Here is a 22,888-nt window from a genome sequence, read left to right as displayed (position 1 = left end):
GTTGTTAACGAGAAAAATATAGTATAATGTAGTTGTCATTATGCAAAAACGCAAAAACAAAACTGTGGTGCCTGTACATGTGTGGTCGCTGGGTGGAGAGACCTTATCCATCACTGGTAACATTCATCTCTCCTGGAAAACTCCTACCTCCTAATGCAGGAAGTCATAAATAGGACTCAAGGATGCGTTCAGGTGCTGCTGGATATTGGAGATTCTCCCGAGTGGACTCTGTGTGAAGCAGTTAGATGCATGGAGGCTGCTTTTCATCAGTCAGACTTCACTTAGCTGTAGAATAACAAAGAAACAAAAAGACATTTTAACTCATTCAGACTAGGATTGAGAGTTTTTAGGCTCAAACCAGAGACCAGTGTTGACGTAATGTTTAATAAAGCAGTAAAGACAGTAAAATGTATATTACTTAAAGAGAAAAATAAAGAAACAAACTTTTAAACTGTGTTTGTATGCATTTAAACACAACATTAAAGCCTGGTAGTACATTATCAGGCAAAAAAAGACTAACTTGAAAGCAAGTACCTTAACGTTTTAGCCAATTTGCAAAAAATAAAAAATTAAAGACGTCATAATGGATGCGTTGTTTGTATTAAGGGAGGGAAAAAAGGCCAGTAAAGCAATAAAATGACACAAACACAATAAATATACTCTTGATAAATACACTTCAGAGCTGTAAATAAATCACCAGTGGTGCATTCAGGAGCAGTGCACTTTTTATTCTGGCACTAATTAATTATACTGTATTAGAAATCTTTGTTTAGTTATTTTGTTTTAAGTTTTCTTTTTAACCTCTTATTGCATCTATTGATCCCGTCACTGTGCCTGTTGCTGTATTCACAGTTTATTCTTTATTTGTTCGCTCTAAATAAATAAAATGTAATATTAATATTAAATCTGAACTGGGCTGTGATTTGAATTAAAAGGCCAACATAATGAAATAAAATGGCTTTGGAACACTGATTCGGTTTCAAAGAAATCCCCTGAGTCTTCTTTCTGATGCGCTCACAGAGTCGTGACATTTCCGACGGCCCTGAACGCAGCAGCCCCTCGGTGTGATGAGGAGGTGCTGCAGCTTCAGACGGACTTTATTCCGTCCTCGGGCTCAGTGAGCGCCGCTGCCGCACGCTGCCGGACTTTACGACTCAGGAGAAGTTTTCACCCTGAAGGACTCTTCGGATTATTGTTTTATTTTGTATTTCTTTTCCCTGCAGAAGCAACAAAAAAAAAGAGGACACCTGAGAAAGTTTGAAAATAGGGATTTGAAGTTGCTGATGGAATAAACCGACGTCAAGTGGATTTTACGCATCAGCCTCCGGGCGCAGACACCGGACACCGGACACTTTTGCTCACTTTTTTTCATGACCATTCTGTGATTTATATATATTTTTGTTTGTTTGTTTTATCACATTTTTCATGGACATCTCTTTTTCCACCGACCCCGACTTTCATGATGCGACTTTTTCCGCCGCATGCGGCCACCCGGGGAGAAACGGAGCTGGTAAAAATGTTACAGGGTCGTTAGATTTATTAGAACGTGACCGACGGAGATGAACTTTCTCCGTAATGATTGCGGGAGCTCTGGTGAATGATTGACAGCTCTGGCAAGGCGCTGGAAGAACTGGATCTGCCGTAAAGAGTTCGACTCGTTTGGTTTTCAATCATTAAGAGGCTGAAAGCTGCTTTTTCTGGTCCTGATTCATCCAGAGGAAGAAGTTTTCCAAGATGAACTCAAATTAAAGAAGTGCTGCACCGCGAAATTATTTTTTCCTTCTAGTTTTGATGACTCTGAATCCATAATTATACATTTTAATATTTATTTTTCACATGGCATCTATAATCAGACGCATGCCCTGCAGCCTGGTGCTTCTGCAGCCTCCGCTGCTGCTGCTGCTGCTTCTGCTCTGGTGTCCTGCTCTCACATCAGGAGCCTCCAAGGAGCTGGTGTGTGAGCCCATAACCGTGCCCATGTGCAGGGGCATCGGCTACAACCTGACCTACATGCCCAACCAGTTCAACCACGACACCCAGGAGGAGGTGGGGCTGGAGGTGCACCAGTTCTGGCCCCTGGTCCGGATCCGCTGCTCCCCGGACCTGCTTTTCTTCCTGTGCAGCATGTACACTCCGATCTGCCTGCCGGACTACCGCAAGCCGCTTCCACCCTGCCGCTCTGTGTGCGAACGGGCCAAACGGGGCTGCTCCCCTCTGATGAGTCAGTACGGCTTCGAGTGGCCCGAGAGGATGAGCTGCGAGCAGCTGCCCCAGCTGGGAGACGAGACCTTGTGCATGGACCAGAATAACAGCGAGACAACCACCCTGGCTCCCCAGTTCCCCAAGCCGACCCCTAAAGGCAGGACTAGGCCCCCCAACAACCCTCCGCAGTGTGACAGGGAGTGCCGCTGTCGAGACCCCTTGGTCCCCATCAAAAGGGAGTCCCACAACCTGTACGGCCGGGTCCAGACCGGCACCCTGCCCAACTGCGCCCAGCCCTGCCACCAACCCTACTTCACGGCCGACGAACGCGCTTTCACCAGCTTCTGGGTCGGACTCTGGTCGGTGTTGTGCTTCATCTCCACTTTGACCACGGTCGCTACCTTCCTCATCGACATGGAGCGATTCAAGTACCCAGAGAGGCCCATTATCTTCCTGGCGACCTGCTACCTCTTCGTCTCCTTGGGTTACATCATCCGCCTGGTGGCAGGTCATGAGCGGGTGGCATGCGGCGCCAGCGGCATTGGTGGCGACCAGCTGCACATCCTCTACGACACCACCGGCCCTGCCCTCTGCACCCTCGTCTTCTTGTTGGTGTACTTCTTCGGCATGGCCAGCTCCATCTGGTGGGTGGTGCTGTCCTTCACCTGGTTCCTAGCTGCAGGGATGAAGTGGGGCAGCGAGGCCATCGCCGGATACTCTCAGTATTTCCACCTCGCCGCCTGGCTCATCCCCAGCGTCAAGACCATCGTGGTCCTGGCTCTCAGCTCTGTGGACGGGGACCCTGTGGCTGGAATATGCTACGTGGGGAACCAGAGTCTGGAGAATCTGAGGGGATTTGTACTTGCGCCTCTTGTGGTTTACCTCTTCACTGGTTCACTTTTCTTACTTGCTGGCTTTGTTTCGCTATTCCGCATCAGGAGCATCATCAAGCAAGGTGGCACCAAGACTGACAAACTGGAGCGGCTAATGATTCGCATTGGACTATTCACCGTGCTGTATACAGTCCCCGCGACCATCGTGGTGGCCTGCCTCGTCTATGAGCAGCACTACCGGCCCGGCTGGGAGAGAGCGCTGGCCTGCTCCTGCATGTCTGAGCGCCAGCGTTCAGGCCTGGGCCCCGATTACGCCGTCTTCATGCTCAAATACTTCATGTGCTTAGTGGTGGGCATCACCTCAGGAGTGTGGATTTGGTCAGGAAAGACCTTGGAGTCCTGGAGGAGGTTTGTGGCTCGATGCTGCCCCTGCTGGCCGCAGAAAGCCTTGGCTCCACCTTCCATGTACAGTGAGGCCAGTACGGCTCTAACAGGTCATACAGGAACTGGACTGACATCAGGGATCTACCATAAAGCTGCACCATCCCATATATGAACTTTTAAGAGGACATAGAGCCCGGACAGTCAGCTCTCTCGCCAGGATCCAAACACAGAGAATCAGATTGTTGCCAAACATCTGGAGTGTGTCCTTCTTGTATCATTGAGCTCCGAATATCAAAAACTGAGGTGATATAAAACATGACGGACCAAAAGATCTAGAACTAGAACTGCTTTTTATTAGCAGTGGATCCATAATGGACTCTCGCATGCTTCTTCCTGTCTGCTTATCCTGAGCACTGAGAGAGAATAACATATTTATTTGTGTACATATTGTATATATATAAATATATATCACCTGTAAAAAAAAAAAAAGAAAGAAAAAGAAGATATGTGCGATATTGTTTAGTGTATAACCAACCAATGCCACAAGCGAAGTGTAAGACACATAAATGTGTTGTTGTATGTCAGTGTTTGAGTGGTGTGTTTGGTATGATCACAAAGTGTGTTGAGGAAAGTGTCTTTAATTTGTCAGTTTTGAAAAGTGAATTCATTTATTCAGGTTCCTCAGGTTCCTCAGAAGACCTTAGCTTTGCTGTAAAGTCACTAATTCTCAATGGGAGTCTTGATGAAAAGTTTTGTTTGAAACAACAACAATGATCAGTTTAAAGCTACAAGATGTCATTGGTCTTTGCCCCCACCTGCTGGATCATAGTGGAGCTGCTCATTTTATGTTCATCAGGGACCCTCAAACACAGACCCTCCCCCCAACAGGACAACGTTAGACCACTGACTTTTGTGCCACATATGTCTAAAATGTGTGAACTTACACTGTCGGTCTCTTGATTTAATTTCAAGGCCCTGTAAAGGTCCCCAGACCTTATTTTGAGAAACATGCTTTTCTAATACTTTCACTGCAGAACAAACAGATGTAAAACTGAAACACTTAGTTGACTTATTGGACAGATTTTAAATAGAAAGCCACCTAGCGACTGTTTTGATAAAAGAAAAATGCTAAAATGAACTAATTTGCATTTATTTTTAACACTGTGAATTTTTCTTTCTTTGAGTTTTAGCTCGAAAACAGGCGTTTTTAACACATCACATTGTGATATGGAAAAATCTAACAAGTATTTCCACTGTGTTCTGATATTTCCTTGACCAATCAGTAATTTGTGATAATAGTTTCAAATTTGACAGAGACTCACATAAAATATATATGAGTCTCAACTAAAATATGAGGATTTCAGTTTTTTTTTTCTTTAATTCATTGTAAATTAAGTACTGTTGGATAAAAACAAGCACTTGAAAATCTATTTTGTTATTATTGTAACAGTTTATGGCTAAACAAGCTATTTTTTTTTAAAGTTTTGTACTCCGTCTTTTATAACTTTTGAGAAATCGCACTGACAATTGACTGAATTTGTGATTTTAAAAGTAGTTATCAGTAGGAATCTGTGGTCAAATGTGGATCATCTCTTTTGGAGGCACTGATGACATAAAGTGTGCAGTGCTATTTACAAAACTAACTTGGACTGGAATGACAAAAATAAAGCCACCTCAGTGCAAACAGTCCAACTACAAGACCAAACCGGTGCATTAAATGATTCTGGTATCGTGGATCAGAAACGTATTTTCCGTTTTCTTATTCCCTCCTGTGATGTTTTGCGATATTCTCCTTCAGTGTTGTCGCCCCCCTTGTGTTGCTTAGACTACTGTGTGTCCACATGCTAGATGATCTCTCTAATTTATTAGTCTGATGTGTGTGAGTGATTGTGACGCCTTGAGTGACGATGAATGCCAAAAAGAGTATTGACGGATTATTTGTTGACGTGTACATCATCTGTCACATTCATAGATTTCCTTAAAGGATATAAAAATAACAATAATTAAAAAAAAAATACTGTAGATTTTGATTCACATTGTGAAATTAAAAGTGAGTTGATCTCAAGGTTGGTGCACGTTTCTTGTACATCTGTGTCTGCAAAAGTTTTTTCTTGTGATTTCTTTGCTTCAAGAGAACAGAAATAAAGGGAACAGTCTGTCTGTGCGTATCTGAACGACATCTGAACTTGTAGTAAAGCAACATCATTAAATAAGTTGATTAAAAGTGAATTTGTGGGGGGGAAAATGCACATAACTTCATCAATTATCACCACAGTGTGGCTGTTTAGTGGCCTAAATATGACAGTAAACAAATACACAGTAATCAGTTACAGTCTCCTTCATATAAACGGCTATAGGTCATAAAGGTGCACTAAAAAACAACTTTGTCTTTAAATACAGTTACATCTCACGTACCTCTTGCAGGATCCTGTGTCGTCACTTTGTGTACACTTTTGTAGCACCGTCCTCCATCTTTAAACCTCTCCCTGACAGGATTTCACTGTTGCTTCACACAGTAGACGATAATGCATGCAACAACAAGACATTCATTCTTATAGTTTAGTCTACAACAAGCAGTAAATGCTGATTCTAAAAGCACATAAGTAGCTGCAATTAGCAAGAATCTATGCACCTTATTTTAATGGGGTTTTAAAGAGGAAAGCAGTGCAGTCTGCCATGATGGCACTAAAGTGTATTCTCTTTACTGCATGTACATCTATCCATCTACCTGTAGATTGTGAATTTAGCACATTTTCCCTACTTAAATAAGTTAAGAACTAATGAAGGAGATGGAAATGTCTTTTTTAAATAAAACCGCTATTAAATCAACACTAACAGAAAAATAATGTAAGGATTACTACTGCCACGCATTGAATAAAGGCCGTTAAACAGAGAGGCCACAGGTATAAACTGTAAAGTGCTCTCTCTGACAGTAAGGAAACTCATATCGTCTCTCAACTATGTCATTGTTTTGAATAAAATCCCTACATGGTTGATTGCAGCAACACCGAAACTTCAATTAAACTCTCAATGCACCTGACTCAACAACAATAGTGGTACATCAGTAGTTCTACATGCACAATAAAAGTGGCAATAGCCTGCACTTATCCAACAAGGTCACAGTCCAGTCCAATGTCTTCACCAATAAAAGCTTTATAAGCCTCTGACTGAGAGGAAGAACTTCAGTCACTTATACTCAGCAACTGGGCTGGAACCATGCTGGATATAGAGTAGTAGACCATACTATTGACGAGTGACCAACAGTGTAGACGAAAACAATTTTCTATCCTAAAAGAAGCATTTTGAAATGATAATTAGAAAACGCCATAATGACAGCCATTAAAGCAAATACTTACAAATCAGGATTGAGATAGCAGGAGATGCAGATCCTCTTTAACTTCTTTTTAAATAGCAGATGACGGACAGTGTTTGCAACTACCACGATAATGGATATAGTTGCAGATGCATGTATGTAGACGGTGTTAGATGAACTTAATATCGACATCGATTGTTAACTCTTGGAATTGAACCTTTGTTGGTTTTCTGATTGGTCTTCAGAGGGCTCCAATCAACTCCTGACTTCCTGTGTTACTGTTGCTAGGTTAGACAAATGACCGTGGCTTGGTTAGTATTGAAACTAGTGAATAGAGAGCCGAAGTCCCGCCCCTTCCGATTGCCTCCAGGGGACCTATCTTTCGAAAAAATATGAACGGCAGTCTATGGCGAAAGATAAATTATTTTCTGGTCCCGATCGACTTGTGCCTTGGATTATACATATATTGTTTTTCAGAATAAAAAATTATTTTACATGTCAAGAATGTCACAGTTTGTCGCAAGATAGTTAAGTAAAACGCTATGGAAAATACGTAATTAAACGAACTACAAGTCCAAGTCGCTTACCGCTTACCCGCATGCTGGCGCGTACAGAACCGACCAAAACTCCCTTCGTGTAACTACAGCTCTCGACATGACCCGATTTATAATGATTTTCACCTCGTTTGATGCTTCTGCCTTCGTCCTGGAAGAAGACGGTAAAGCTCAACAAGGAGACAGCCATAGTTCTCTAGTGACGTACATTGTTCGAGACGAGAGATGTAGTTCACTAAGCGATCTCATACCAAACCTAATGTTGTTCAGCTTATTTACGTCAAATAATTTATCTCTTGACGTGAAAAATTATCTTTTAAATTCACACACATCATATGTGAAATTCATGCCACAATTCAAACGGGACCAAAAAATAATTACGATCTCTCCATTAACTCCCGTTCATATTTTTTCGAAAGATAGGTCCCATGGACCGGAAGTAGAAGGGCGGGACTTCGGCTCTCTATTAACATGCAAAAATATAAAGTAGACAAACGTGGAAATAGCCATATTTAAAGACCAGAAAACTTTTTTTCTCCAATGTCTGCCAACATTAGCACGGTTGCTGAATGAATTATCTGACGTGTACTTAAGCGTTTTAATTTGGCCCAAGCCCCATCCACTAACATGGAGGGGGCGGAGCTTATGACCTATACTGCAGCCAGCCACCAGGGGGAGCTCTACTTGCTTTGGCTTCACTTTTGAGGAGCTGTTCCGCCGTCCATCTTTATACAGTCTGTGGCATACGTGTCAAACATACGGCCCGGGGGCCAAAACCGGCCCGCCAGAGGGTCTAATCTGGCCCGCGGGATGAATTTGCGAATTGCAAAAATTACATAGAAGACATTAACTGCAATTTTTCCAATAAAAGTAACCGCTATTCCTAGGGTTCACACAGATTTAGTGGACATAACACAACACTGATACCTAGAACTAAACAGAAATTGCATTTCTTTTTCGTAAGAAACGTCCAGTCATTAAATGTAAACATTTTCAAAATGTACTTCTTTGCACTAAAACATAGGGAAACATTTGGAGTTTATTATTTATAGGTAAATATGCTATCGTGTTATTGGTCCGGCCCCCTTGACATCAAACTGGGCTGTATGTGGCCCCTGAATTAAAATGAGTTTGACACCCCTGGTCTAAACTACAACAGTAACATAGTCAGGACAATGGTTGGGGCTTGACAAAGGGTAGGAGTCCTCTGATTGGTTCCCATCAGACCAATCAGAAGGCCAGCATAGACAGAGCCAATAAATTAAAGCTACATCATCATAAAACATAATAAACAAAATCCACAACTTGTCTTTGTTACATGATTAGTGTTTATTTAAAATACTCCATCTGCATTTTTTTTTCAATTAAAAACAAGACAAATTTCACAGCTAGTAGCCTACATAGTAAGCAAAAAGGAGGGGAGGGGTGTCCATCAGTGTCTTTTCCCCCCTCTCAGTATCTATGTAGTGTAGTCACGTTTGGGACAAGACTGGAAATCTGTAGAGGGGCTCTTACAGGCGAGGTCGGGCAGGATTTAAAGGGGCACTATACAGGACAGTGTGGACCCCCACCTACATTACGTCAACCTAACTGTTGCACCGGGCCACTCAGTAACCGTTATCGATCCAGTGTCAGTAAACTGTCCCGCTGGACCACCTGTGGTAAATATATAACATGAAACCAATCGCAGTTGGCACTCCTGACCGAAGGTTTGCTTCAGTCGACTCCTGTGGAGTATTAATAGTTCAATACTTTGTAATATGAGACATGCCGTATGTTCAGTCCACATGGGTAGAAAATTTACTCAAACATAATAAAACATCACTGGTATCGACAGTAAACAAGTGTGACTTACACCCACCCAAAGAAACGTTTGGTGTCTAATTTACAAGAGAGAACATTTCGCACCTGTTCTCGAGTCTATTAAAATAAAGACGTCTGGTGGTGTCTTATATTTTTGAAACTGTTAATGAATCCCAGGGACAGATCACAAGATAAACTGACTTGAAGAGAAAAAGAGCCTGTGCTGCAGACAAACAAACAAACAAACACTTTACTGAGTTAAGGCCTAAATCTCAGAAGGGTCAGGACCTGGAGTCAAATATAATATGTTTTTGGTGTAGTCGTGGGATTTAGTGACAAAAATATAGAACAACACCGGCCTTGTCCTTTAATGTTGCAGGGAATAATTAGTTTCTTTTTGTAAAAATCACATTTTCATGACAATCCAAAGTCAACCTCCATCAGAGCTGCTCCTACTTAACACTTTAGAAATGAGGGAAGAGTAAGAAATAAATAAGGGATTTTGTAAAAACAATAGTCGTCTGGTAGAGTTTTGTCAATTTAGGTAAACAATTCAATTTCAAGTTCAATGTAAGAAACACGGCGGCCACGGTGAGGTGGCCATGTTTGTCCAGGACTGGCTGTGGGTTAGCTGGGCTTTGGAAAACAGAAGGGAAGAAGTCTGGCCTATGAGAGGACAGCATTGGAGCGTCGTATACCTATCAGGTTGTCTGCGCTGAAGGATCGTCTCATCGAGGCGCGACTCAGGTCCTTGTACTTGTCTTCACATAGTCTTGAAATGGCCTAAAAGAACAATGACAAAACTTCAGTTACTGAAAAATTAATCAGACTAAAGAAATCTGCATAAATATAAATCAGCTCTTATTGCACTTAACTATACAGGAATGAGTTGCAAAAAATAAACACTGACTTATTTTCCTTTCACTTGAGAATTTGAAGTAGCTACCAGCAGATCTGAAACAGGTAACTGTGCAGTCTTTTTTGGAAGCTACCTCACCTCTAGTTTCTGGGCGCGCTGGTTGTTGAGGGGCTCCAGGGGAAAGCTGAGGTTGTTGTCGTCAGCCAGCTGCCGCAGGTCGAAGTAGTACTTGGCGTAGACGCTGGCTGGGACGTTGATATTAAACTGAAGGAGTTCCAGGAATTGGCGCTCCATCTCGTTCCTGGAGGGCAGGGAGACACCAGAGGTTTAAAATTTAGACACAAAACGTCTGAACAAAGTCTCGACTCTATAACTTCAGCCAATAGCAGCCTTTAGAAATAAATAGTATTTGGAGCAACGGAATATCAGAATACAAGGTTTATAGAAGCCTAAATGTTTTAGTTACTGATCAATAAACTTAAGTTCGCAGAAAGTTCAAAATTTAAATCTCTTCTGCTAACCTTCTAGCTTACATTTCACTACTGACATCGCACGCATTACAAATGTATTCTCATTGATTTTACTAAACTTATTTGCTTATTAAAACAAACTGCTGAAGCAATGTCTGATGCACTATATACATGCATTTTTAGACAACGCCAATTTTCACTTCAAACTAGTTGCATCAAACGGTCATCAAGATTCACAACCAACGACAGTACTTGTACAACAAAATAAAGTTTGTGCACAGCAATTCCTGCAGCGTCTAATTTCTGTTTTCTTCTGATGTATTATGGGTGTAATACACAGTCTGGCTTTGAAGATATTAAAAATCGGTGGAGCTAATTGGTAGAGATGCTTCAGAATACCTCAAGAGTAATATACCAAGTAAATTACACTGTTTAAAAACGCAACAAGGGTGAAATCCCAGTGATGACTTAACTATAAAAGCATGCAAGCGATTAGACTGCAGATCTAATCACTTCTCTCCTGGTGCCTGAGAGCAGGAAGTTATAGAGTAAGATGCTGATTAGCCAACGTATTTCAGATATTTACTGAAAAGTAAATGAGTATTTTGTTTAAAACATATATATTCTGCAAAATTAAGACTTTTTCCTGATAAGAAATAATTCTAGGGATGCACGATAACTTTTTTTAAAAAAACGATACCGATAACTTTCTGCTTCCAACGGGCGATACCGATAACCGATAACATATGTACCAGTGGGTACAAGTCCAGGTATTCGAGGTATTAATGCTGGTGCGGATTTTTCTTTAAACATTTGTTACAAACAGCCAGAGAAATGTCATCCTCGGAAACTTTGAAAAAGCCCCACACCACCGCCGCCATGTTGTTTGTTGACCGATCATTATCGTGCACCCCTAAATAATCCCAAAGAACAATTAAAGTACCGTATTTTCCGCACTATAGGGCGCACTGGATTATAAGGCGCTCTGTCAATGAATGGTCTATTTTCGATCTTTTTTCATATATAAGGCGCACCGGACTTTAAGGCGCATTAAGAGAGCCGAAGTCCCGCCCCCTTTACTTCCGGGTTATGGGACCTATCTTTTGAAAAAATATGAACGGCAGTCTATGGCGAAAGATAAATTATTATCTGGTCCCGATCGACTTGTGCCTTGGATTATACATATGTTGTTTTTCAGAATAAAAAATGATTTTACATGTCAAGAATGTCACAGTTTGTCGCCAGATAGTTAAGTAAAACGCTGTGGAAAATACGTAATTAAACGAACTACAAGTCCCGCATGCTGGCGCGTACAGAACCGACCAAAACTCCCTTCGTGTAACTACAGCTCTCGACATGACCCGATTTATAATGATTTTCACCTCGTTTAATGCTTCTGCCTCCGTCCTGCATTGCTGAGCATTGCTCCGTGATTCTCCTGACTACGGTAACCGTAATGCTGCAAGCGGTGCGGCTTTGAGCGCCGTGAGCGCCGTGTACGACACAAAATCGCTTCGAGGTCAGTAAGCACAACCAGAATGAATCCATATATAAGGCGCTCCGGATTATAAAGCGCACTGTCGTTTTTTGAGAAAATTAAAGGCTTTTAAGTGCGCCTTATAGTGCGGAAAATACAGTAAGTAATCTTCCTAAAAAAGGATTGGTGTTATGGGTAAGGGTCAGAAAAGGACAAAGCTGCAGTGTTCCTGTTCAGACCTCAACACTTTTATAGAGAAAAAACTAAAACACAGAGACCTCGGTATGAATTTCGATCAGACACTGAGAGGAAACAGCTACTCATAAAAAAAAACTCTTCATCCACGACTTTACTCCTGTTCACCTGGAAGAGTTCACTAAAGAAATGCTCACACCGTATATGTATTAACAGCTGGAACAGAAGGAGACTCTGATTAGAAACTTGATTAGGAGTGATCCGTGTATTGACTTTAAACTTGGGACGTGTCTGTGGAGGTGGAATACACAAACACACACACACACACACACACACACACACACACACACACACACACACACACACTGAGACACACACTTGCGGGTAATCAGACATGTATCTCCAAGCACTTAGCTGGAGTATCACAGCTCATCTTTTTTTTTTTTTCCCCTCCAGACTACAACCTCCATCGTCCTTCCTTCATCATCACAGTCACGAGAAAATCTAAGGGAGGTGGTCGCCAAGGAGACAGCATCCAGGATGCTTTGTTGGTCAGCAAAGGTGGTGAGAGCGAGTGCGAGTGTGTGTGTGATGTCTGGTCTCCCAGGGCAACTAATGGAGCGGGCGAGAGCCAGGGCCATTATGTAGAAGCAGTGAGAGCACTTGAGACCCTCCTCTTCATTTCCCTCTGTCTCTCTCCGGTTCCCTCTCTACTCTTCTTCCCCATCCCTCCATCTAGACCCGACCGGGTTCACAAAGACACTTCAATAGCGGCAATGAAAACAGAGCGCAGAGAGTGTAGGTCAGATGTATATGAGAGGAAAGAGAGAGAGAGGGGGGAGAGTCAGAGAGGGATGGGGGCTCACAGGCGGAGAACACACATGCGGGCAGCGCACGCATCTTTCTGAATCACAAAAAACAAGGAGGCACTTTCAACCTCTTTTGCACACACACACGAAAAGCAATTGTAGGCAATAAAGCCCGGGTCCTCCAAGTGCAGCCCCTGTCCTCTTCACTGGCTTATAGCCTTGACAGACAGCAGAGACGCTGCAGCTTCCATCTACCCCAGCCCTTCTTCCGTCTGCTATAAGTGCATCTTTGTTGTGTTATTCTTTTTATTAGAGGGGGGGAGACTGTCGCTGCCAGAACCAGGTTGCATTCGTTGGGAATCCTTCTTTCTCCACATCTAAACTATCCGGTGTCCTGAAAACCAAGCGACCGCATTCAGACATACATTTGAAACTTCGGCAGCAACTCGGGAAAACAACAATTAAATAATCTCGTAGCATTAAGCTGGGCTCAGATTACGGGAGTTTTGAAATTCTTCTATTTAATTCCGAAACCTGCAGATTTGAAAATAGTAAAGCAACACACACACACACACAGCAACAGGATGTTATTTAGATGATCGTGTCAGTTCAGAGAGCACTAAATGCACCACGCCGCCTCCTGTCACGATACGAAAATCGACCATCCAACACTCACAACCGCATTTTGCAGTGATTTGCCAGATGTGCAAAGGGTCCAGGGTATTGTTTCTCTCAATTCTTGTCCGTTCACTTGCACAGTATCATTCTTTCCCTGTGACCGCAGGCTTGTCACTCGGTTTTGAGTGTACTCTCGGTCTTCTAAATCACTTCAAACTAGAATGCAAAACACTCCCAACACTGCAAGTATTGTTGTATTTAGTATTCAGAGCTACTTGTCCTCTAGATGCTTTGAATTCTGACTCCACCACCTTGGAAAACACCTTCTTCTTTGTCTCTTTTGCATTATCAGACAAAAACAGTGAAGTTTTCCAATCTATATCTGACACAGAACTTTATATTTATTATAGAAAAGTGGGAAAATCCATCCAGTCAGTCATGTCACATGAACATTTATGTGCTTCCTCCACAGAAACCGAATGACAGCGGAGTGAGTCAAACCCGTTTCCATCACCTTAACTTTAATTTTTTTTTTTTCCGTGCGGTTCCATTAAACTCACATGTCCTCCACGGTGATGTCTTTAAGGATCTGGCAGTAGTCGACATTCCACACGGCCTGGTCGTCCCAGACTTTGGAGGCCAGCAAGATGGCGCCCAGGACGATGCGCTTCCAGTTGGCGGGGCAGATATCCAGCTCAGCGTAGGTCAGCAGGCGCTCCAAGTACACCTTGAGGAAGAAGCAGGTGTGACGGTTGGATTTTATAATACTGGTATTAATGTCCTTTTTTCTCTTTCTTTCAGCTTTTGCGGCGCCTTACGAACAGAAACAGGCCGTGTGCAACTACGTTTTGGTGTGAATCTCTGACTAACACAAAAAGAAACGCCAGAAACTGTGAAGCAGATTCATATTGTTTTGCTTTGCCTTTCATCTGCCCATTCTAAGACAACCCTGCTAAAATTAGATGTAGCTATCAAACTTATACATATATACATGCTAATGCAGCCAGGAGTGATTTGCTTTGTGCCTCGGATGCTTTTTAATCAGCCTAAGGTAGAATCTGTTCAATTTGTGAAGTGTCATTTGTGCAGTTTGGGTAAAGTCAGGTTGCAGGAGTTTACTGCCCCCTGGTGACCAGATACCGCAACAGCACCAATAATATCAAAGACGTGCAGCCAATTCCAAGAAAAAGGGCGTTTTTTTTTTAATTCTATAAACTAAAGAGGCGTTCACACACGTTACGAGCTGTGAAAACCATAAAATTATCAAGACGAGCGCTTACAAGAGTGACGATGGCACATTCTGCGGTGAGCTGTGCAGCACTGAAGAGCGTTCTGACGAAGCGGTAGATCAGTTTGTGTTCTGGGTCAACGAGGGAGTAGTCATCTGGCAACGGCTCTCTCTGTATGGGATGAAACAAAATAAAATGTAAAGATAATATGGTCATCTTTGGACTGTAGTATGGAAAACAAAACAGGAAGACTGATTTCACAACGACAAACCATTTTATTATGGCTTAAAGCTTGCTAAATTCTTCTTGTAAGACATTGAAATTGCCATATAAAGTGCTAAACTGTGGGATAAATAAATATCTTATCTTATTAAATCAACAGATGAGGCCACGAGCATACCCTTCCAATATGATGAATACTTGGGATACTGGCTTCAGACTGTAAAAGCTGAACTATGACAGTTGCCAATAAAACAGCCCGACTGTGGAGTCAGACACCACTCATGTCGCCTCGTCACATGTCTTAAAATGAACAGACGTCAGTGAATCACACCACTGAGGGAAGAAGAGGGGGTTCGAGTTTCTAAACAAAGTGAAGTTTTGTACTAGGAGACCACTCAAGGCTCGGATTCAAGATGCATGACAATGCAAAGAGATTGCAGGAACAAACTGTGGTTGCGCCGAATGAATGGATATGATTATACAATGAACTAGATGAACCTAAACAACTGGCTCACATGAGGGACTTTTTCTGGTTAAAGCCACGTTCTACATATAAAGATATTGACTTGTTGCCAGTTGATGTTTCAGGCTCTGAAACAATCTCCAGCCCAATGTCTGATTGAACCAAGCAGAACATTAAAATACACTGCCTGGCCAAAAACAAAGTCTCCACCTGGATTTAACTAAATAAATAGGTACGAGCCTCCTATTGGATAATTACTGCATGGGTGATTATCTTTCAGCTGGCAACAAGTTATTTAACCCCAACTGATGCAATGAGTAGCTTCTCATTTCTTAAACAACCATGTCTAAAGACACATCCTGTGGTCATGGAAAAGATGTTGGTCTGTTTGAGAAGGGTCAAATCATTGGCATGCATCAAGAAGAGAAAACATCTAAGGAGATTGAAGAAACTACTAAAACTGGGTTAAGAACTGTCCAACGCATTATTAAAAACTGGAAGGATAGTGGAGAACCAGCACATCAGGGTAAAAAGAGAGGCAGATGAAGTGATGCACCCATCATGCCTAGCACCTACTGTACAAGCCTGTGGGGGCAGTGCTATGATCTGGGGTTGCTGCAGTTGCTCAGGTCTAGGTTCAGCAACATTATGTTGCCCAAAGAATGAGGTCAGCTGACTACCTGAATATACTGAATGACCAGGTTATTCCATCAATCCATCCAGCATTTTCACACATGGATTGGCCACCACAGAGTCCAGACCTTAACCCCATTGAGAAGCTTTGGGATGTGCTGGAGAAGGCTTTGCTCAGTGGTCAGACTCTCCCATCACCAATACAAGATCTTGGTGAGAAATTAATGCAACACTGGATGGAAATAAATCTTGTGACATTACAGCAGCTTACTGAAACAACGCCCCAGTGAATGTGTGCTGTAATCAAAGCTAAAGGCGGAACCAACTAAATATTTTTGGTGGCAACTGGCGGAGTGTGTTGTTCTTGTCGCAAGCGTCACATGCCAAGAGATTGGTTCAACTCGATACCCGCTCACGTTGCATCTCAGGTTTATCAACTCAGGAACCCTTATCACGTCTAGTACGTTCCTGCGTGAACGCCCCTGTACTGATGCATGCCAGGTGATAAAGACGCTCTACTTGAGACTCTCAATGTTTCTGTGGCGGAAACATTATGTCACGAACATACTCACTGATAAGGGGTGCAACTTCTCATCAAAGATGTCCAGTGACCTGTTCGAGTCCCTAAAGAGCAAACATCTATCAATATAGTTCACTTCCCGGTTTCAGCAACAGAATTTGTCATATATGAAACAAACACGATCAAATTAAAGATTTCCACCCACCTGTTTTTGATGTGGTAGTATATTGCTAAAGTGACACTGTAGAAAAAAAAAAAAGAGTGTAGAAAAAAACATGTTAGTTTCATATCCATGACTTAAAACTACTCTGAATGGGAGTGTGGTGTTTGTGTGTCAGAGCTCATGGTGAGAGAAAAAACATCCGACACATTTATCAAGTTGTCATCATTTAAACACCGAGATAATCCTGATAAGATGCGATTATCCAGACTCATTAAAATAATGTCATCACAGATGAATGACCTAAATGAGGTGTAAGTTCATCTGTTTTAGTCACGCATCCGTTAAGTATTACTTTGGGATTACCACGCCGTGATGTAACAGGATTTTCTCGTGTGAAATGAGATTTTTTTTTGGGCGAGACGGCGTTGTGTTGTTTGCGCTTCGGCGCGGTCGACGTTCTCACCATTTGATTGTGCTTTTGAGGTTTGGTTGGCTGACGGTGCTGTCGTCGATGAAGATGGTGGAGCAGGAGCTGTACTTCTTTGAGAGTGGACCAGGAGACACCTTGAGGAAGCGAAATCACAGAATGAACAACCTGAACTGATCAGAGGACACATTTGTTCCAGATCTGCACATAGCGAGCTACCTCTCTTGTTTTGTCATTTATAAAGTCAGATTCACCCTTTTGAACTGAGCCAATTTAAGAAGAGTACTATGCACTATATTGCCTAAAGTATTCACTCGTCTGCCTTTACACGCATATGAATTCAAGTGAAATCCCTTTCTTAATCCATAGGGTTTAATATGACGTCGGTCCACCCTTTGCTGCTATAACAGCTTCAACTCTTCTGGGAAGGCTTTCCACAAGGTTTAGGAGTGTGTTTATGGGAATTTGTGACCAGCCTTCCAGAAGCGCATCTGTGAGGTCAGACACTGACGTTGGACGAGAAGGCCTGGCTCACAGTCTTCACTCCAATTCATCCTAAAGGTGTTCTATCAGGCTGAGGTCAGGACTCTGTGCAGGCCAGTCAAGTTCTTCCACACCAAACTTGCTCATTCATGTCTTTAGTGAACCTTGCTTTGTGCACTGGTGAACAGTCATGTTAGAACAGGAAGGGGCCATCACCAAACTGTTCTCACAAAGTTGGGAGCATGGAATTGTCCAAGAGCACACCTGGCACAATGCAGTCAGACAAGTACTGTTCTCCTGGCAACCGTCAAACCCAGATTCGTCCATCAGATTGCCAGATGGAGAAGCACGAGTCGTCACTCCAGAGAACGCGTCTCCACTGCTCTAGAGTCCAGTGGCGGCGTGCTTTACACCACTGCATCCAACGTTTTGCATTGCACTTGGTGATGTATGGCTTGGATGTAGCTGCTCGGCCATGGAAACCCATTCCATGAAGCTCTCTACACACTGTTCTTGACCTAATCTGAAGGCCGCATGAGGTCTGTAGCGATTGACTCTGGAGAAAGTTGGCGAGCTCTGCGCACTACGTGACTCAGCATCCGTTGACCCTGCTCTGTCATTTTACGTCCCTGAGTTGCTGTCGTTTCCAATCGCTTCCACTTATACATTATAATACCACTGACAGTTGATCACACTATCACACTATCACAGTACCTGAGAGTGACCCATTCTTTCACAAATGTTTGTAGAAGCAGTCTGCATGCCTAGGTGCTTGATTTTATACACCTGTGGCCGTGGAAGTGATTGAAACACCTGAATTCAATTATTTGGATGGGTGAGTGAATACTTTTGGCAATATGGTGTATGTTGTGATTCCTTTGGTAAAACGGCAAAACAAAGAAATATATTTTGTTGTTGATCATAAGACTAAGATTTTCTAGTTAGCCCTCGTCTTTCTTAGAGCTGAAATTAAAGCATTGCTTAAAGCTTAAAAACATTTATACTTGTGCTAGTGTCTCTGTGTTGTCCTGCTAGTTAGCCAGAAAGAAGAGAAGATGTCTGAGTATATGGTGTGCAGGCGGCAAAAGGATCAAGAATTATCTGCGCTTCTGCAGATTCAGAGGGATGTGGACGAAGAATGCATTTCAAACCAATCACAGCCGACGCAGAAGCATAAATCTAGTTCTGGTGTTCCAAGCTTTTATGTCGTCTCAAGGGTTTTTCACCAACAGCAGTTATTTCTGGAGCAGGTACCATGCAGGTGACAGTTTAGTAGAGCTATTACATTTTTTTGAACAAAGATTTAAAATCAACATCTGGATTTGGCCACTTACATGACTGATATGGTTTATGTGGTTGCTTTTCCTCTTGTCTCGTACTGTAAAGGAAGAGAAATGTACTTTTTAGCACCATATTAAATGCAATTTAATATCCCTTTTCACAGTAATAGTTGTGTAAAGAATCACAGACAGTAAGAAAAGCCGTTTTCAGACTACTTTCAGTCAGTATCAAATGTTTTTGTGATCGGAACTTGCAGCTAAATTTAGTAATCAAGAGAAATAAATGTTCAATATTTAGTACAGAGTTAACGCCACATCCCTGAACTTAGTGTACATGTAATGACATTAAATATTAGTTTGTGTATTTCAGAAACAGTTGCGTTTACTGTTCACATGGTCTTACGCAAGACAGTTAATGTGAAATCACCGCCGCGTGTTGGTCATGTTGCGATTGCTCACCGTCTGTCTGGGACTTGCTAAGGAAGATGGTGCTTGCTCGGGCGTGATCCGATGGGTTGGACTCCAAAGCCAGCTCTGAGAGAACAACAAAACGCGTATTACTGCACTGTATGAAATACCATACGTTCAAGCACTACACTTGTTTGTGCTTGAGCACGACTTGGATCGCGGCATTCTTCCTCCAAATCTGTGCGGGCGGCAGATTACATAAAAGACAGGGGATTAGGTGATGGGAGCACTTGTGAAGCGAGGAATGCAAGAATGACTTGCTGGACTGATTCTGACCCTCCACCGGTCAACAGCTGCTCTCACACACACACTCACACACACACACAGTATTATCCACAACAACATGAGTGGAATGAACACTGTAGATGTCTGGGAGTCAATGGAGAGTGGCGACACATGGACTACCAAGCACGGGCCTACATCACAGAGACATATCTGAGATGCTTCAGTGATCAGGGGCCTGTATCACAGTGTGAGCAAAAAATACTTGACTCCAATGGAGGGCATACTGAAGTCATGCTACAGACACATTAAGATTAAGTTTGATCGTAGGTGAACGGCTTCTATCGCGTTTGTTTTGGTAAACGCGTGAATTAAGTCATGATTACGGGACGCCTTCATTTCTAATTTCTACGTGTTTATTGTGGCAGATGAGGGGTTTGTTTTCTTCCTCCATGTCCTCCGTGGTAACGTGACGCCAGCGGGATCAATATGATGCAGTGCAAGCTGAACGGTGCCAAGAATGCTCTCATCATCAGTGCCGTGCTGGCAGTGGGATGGCCACAAACCCGTCTAGCAACTTGGCAGCAGCCAAAGACGGTGTCGGAGTAGATGTGCCTCCCTTGCAGTTGTGAAAGACTACACCATAAAGTCGTTGCGTGTGGATAAAGGAATGAACCGTCCCGTTTGTATGCTGCTGCTGCTGCTGACACAAGTTGAACTCGTGTTCACGTGTCTTGACCATTTGCCATCCAGGTTAGCTTGCGTGCTCGCACGGAGTCACATGCAGGTCATCTTCACTCTGGATTAAGAAGAGGCTTCCTGTAAACAAATATGGCTGTGGTGTTTCATGGTGGAATGGAAACATCAGGTTTGTGCCATGTCACCGTCACGTGTGTGCTGGGGTATTATATATATATATATATATGTGGACACTCACCATCGGGGACCTCTCTGTCGCTTATGTGCTGCAGGTAGGGCACGGTGTTGTCGTCGCTCACTTCGGTGCTGGTCTGGAACTCCTCCAGCCGCTCCGCCGGCTGCCTCGACGGCAGCTTGGGGCTCGACTCCGGAGAGACGCAGCATGACACCGTGTTCCCCATTACGAACTGGGCGTAGAGCTTCACACTATCGCAGCCAAGTCCAAGTAGTAGTGCAAATATATGTGTGGCTAGCTAAAGTTAGCGTCCCCCCGCCTCATAAACATTACCAAGGCTACTATAGTCGCATTAAGCACAACACTATCTTTGAAGGCTAAATCGTCCGCCAACTCCCAGGAATTGCATTCCTGTCTGTCTATTTGAGGTTAAGTGGTTTAACAGTCAAAGAACAGCCAGAAAAAGGCGGTTACAATCAGCGTGGTCTTGTGTCCTGCTCGACGTGTTTTTCTCCCCAATAACAATAATCAGTTGTTAGTCAAATGAAAGTGGTCGCTGCAGCTCCATTCATTCATTCATTCAACATGCTAAAGTTTCGCGGCTAAGTAGCTAACTACCATCGTAGCAGGCTAGCTAACTAGTTAGCTCGTCTCGTGAACTTTTTTTCTACTCCACATTAATTCCAATTTTTGGTATCACGTAAACACAACTGACTCTACAAAACGTGAAAGCGTTATGAAGTGTTAAATTCTGGCAAATACATGTTGTTGTTGTTTTTTTTCAGCAGAGTTCCGGAACAATCCCATAGACGTCTTCTTGTACTCGGCTCGGTGTGTCGCCAAATCTAGCCCGAGGCTTCAGAGGCCTCAAGCAAATAAAAATAAAAAAAACCAAAACAAGAAGTGAGGGGGAGAAAAATCCAAGACAGTAGGAGAGAAGTTATCAATGAAGTCACTTCGACAAGGCCTTCGTCTGGTTCCTCCTTACACAACAAACTGTGGTTACTGGTCCGGACTCCCCCATCAGAGCCTCCGCCCTGTCAGATTTGTGCTGTATGGAGACGCCGCCACCTCCGCCATCTGTTGCCGGACCTCACAAACGGCCCTACTTGCCACGGATATGTTGTAGACCCGCCCACTGAGGAATTCCATTCACTCCCATTGGCTGATAAATCAAAACACGGGCCAACGGAAGCCGCTCATTGGTTTAAGGAGCTGTCAGTCAGAGGAGATTTAAAACCGATGAAATGTATTTACAACGCTACTATTTTTGTACCGTTACGGATCCACACCCTTTTTTTGACATATAAGCCCATCATCTACCTGCAAGTCAATGCATATTTTTCTTTATTTCTCATGAAATATATAAGTAAAACCATTTTGTCATCTGCTGCAGAAAATACGTATTTTTGTATCATGAACGGAAAAAAATGTGGTCTAATGCTAAATTTCATTAAGTATATCTATTGAGAAGTGATTGAAACATAAACTAAACTAATGCAATTGTGGGATTGTTGTAACATTTTAAAGCTTCTCCACTAACTACTGCACCTTTTGCAAGGATAATTATCTGTTAAGTATAAATAAATAAAGACTGTACGAATAAAATATAAACATCTATTAAACTAGTAGACATATCTTTAGATTTAATTACAAAAACAGAATGCAAATGGCTCGAATTAACCGCACTGAAACCCACTGCAATGTTTAAATGCTGCTTAAATGGGATAATATGGGATAAAAATGTACCCAGCCCAAGATATTTAAGGTAAGCTTTAGTTTATTGATGTGATAATGTTGTAACCAGGCTCTTCAGAATAATATATCTTCAAAATAAATGTGCACATGTTGTAATTCAACAAAAAAAAGTAATAGTTGTTTAACAAAAACACATCTCTGTTCGGTCAAATGCAACGCGAAAATGTCACTGGCGAATATATCAGCTAATGCCATGCAGTCAGCCAGAATAAAAAGTGTCTAAATCATAACTCGAGTGTTCATGTATAACCGATTAACAATAAAATACATAACAATCATCCAGAGCATTTTATTGTGACATAGCAAGTGTTTACAAAAGAGCGATGTAATGTCGGGCTAACAGCACTTTGAAATAATGGGCTGGTGTAGTTTTATAATGTGACAACGTTTAAAACCAACAGTCTTCATTTGGCGACCTGGTCTCAACGAGGATACTGTACAATGAACGGCATTTTTAAATTGATAATCTGTAAAAGTGGCAATATACAAACCGATCACGTTAAAAGTTAGAAAAATGTCATTATTACTGTTCTAGAAATTCTCTCTCTATTTATACTTTTACACACACACACACACAGATATCAGCATGGTACATGCACAAAATGAGGCCCGTGGGTTAAAAAAACAAC

The 22,888-nt window shown here is 42.5% G+C and overlaps 2 protein-coding genes across 4 annotated transcripts; one reads left to right on the top strand and one right to left on the bottom strand.

Moving 5' to 3' along the window:
- Window positions 1–1,857: 1,857 nt before the first annotated feature.
- Window positions 1,858–3,850, top strand: fzd5 (frizzled class receptor 5; the record flags this gene model as incomplete). Its single annotated transcript, XM_084545067.1, has 1 exon — window positions 1,858–3,850. The coding sequence occupies one exon, from the start codon at window positions 1,858–1,860 to the stop codon at window positions 3,589–3,591; it is 1,734 nt and encodes a 577-aa protein (XP_084401193.1). The 3' UTR covers window positions 3,592–3,850.
- Window positions 3,851–8,601: 4,751 nt separating this feature from the next.
- Window positions 8,602–21,948, bottom strand: ccnyl1 (cyclin Y-like 1). 3 transcript variants are annotated; one of them, XM_084544617.1, is made up of 11 exons: window positions 20,565–21,948; window positions 19,397–19,471; window positions 18,992–19,035; window positions 17,211–17,311; window positions 16,790–16,825; window positions 16,637–16,688; window positions 14,798–14,917; window positions 14,078–14,244; window positions 10,087–10,249; window positions 9,788–9,872; window positions 8,602–9,013 (listed from the first exon to the last, which is right to left on the bottom strand). In XM_084544617.1, exons 1-11 carry the CDS (start codon window positions 20,725–20,727, stop codon window positions 9,003–9,005), a joined length of 1,017 nt encoding a protein of 338 aa, XP_084400743.1. In that variant the 5' UTR covers window positions 20,728–21,948; the 3' UTR covers window positions 8,602–9,002. The 3 variants fall into 3 exon arrangements, with proteins under 3 accessions (XP_084400743.1, XP_084400741.1, XP_084400742.1); XM_084544615.1 differs by having other exon boundaries at window positions 8,602–8,942; XM_084544616.1 differs by having other exon boundaries at window positions 8,602–9,872; window positions 20,565–21,943.
- Between the last annotated feature and the right edge of the window lie 940 nt (window positions 21,949–22,888).

This window comes from Chelon labrosus, assembly GCF_963514085.1.
Source record: "Chelon labrosus genome assembly, chromosome: 5".
NCBI classification, from domain to species: Eukaryota; Metazoa; Chordata; class Actinopteri; order Mugiliformes; family Mugilidae; genus Chelon; species Chelon labrosus.
The sequence above is the reverse complement of the archived record's forward strand: the minus strand, read 5'-3'. Positions and strand labels throughout refer to the sequence as shown.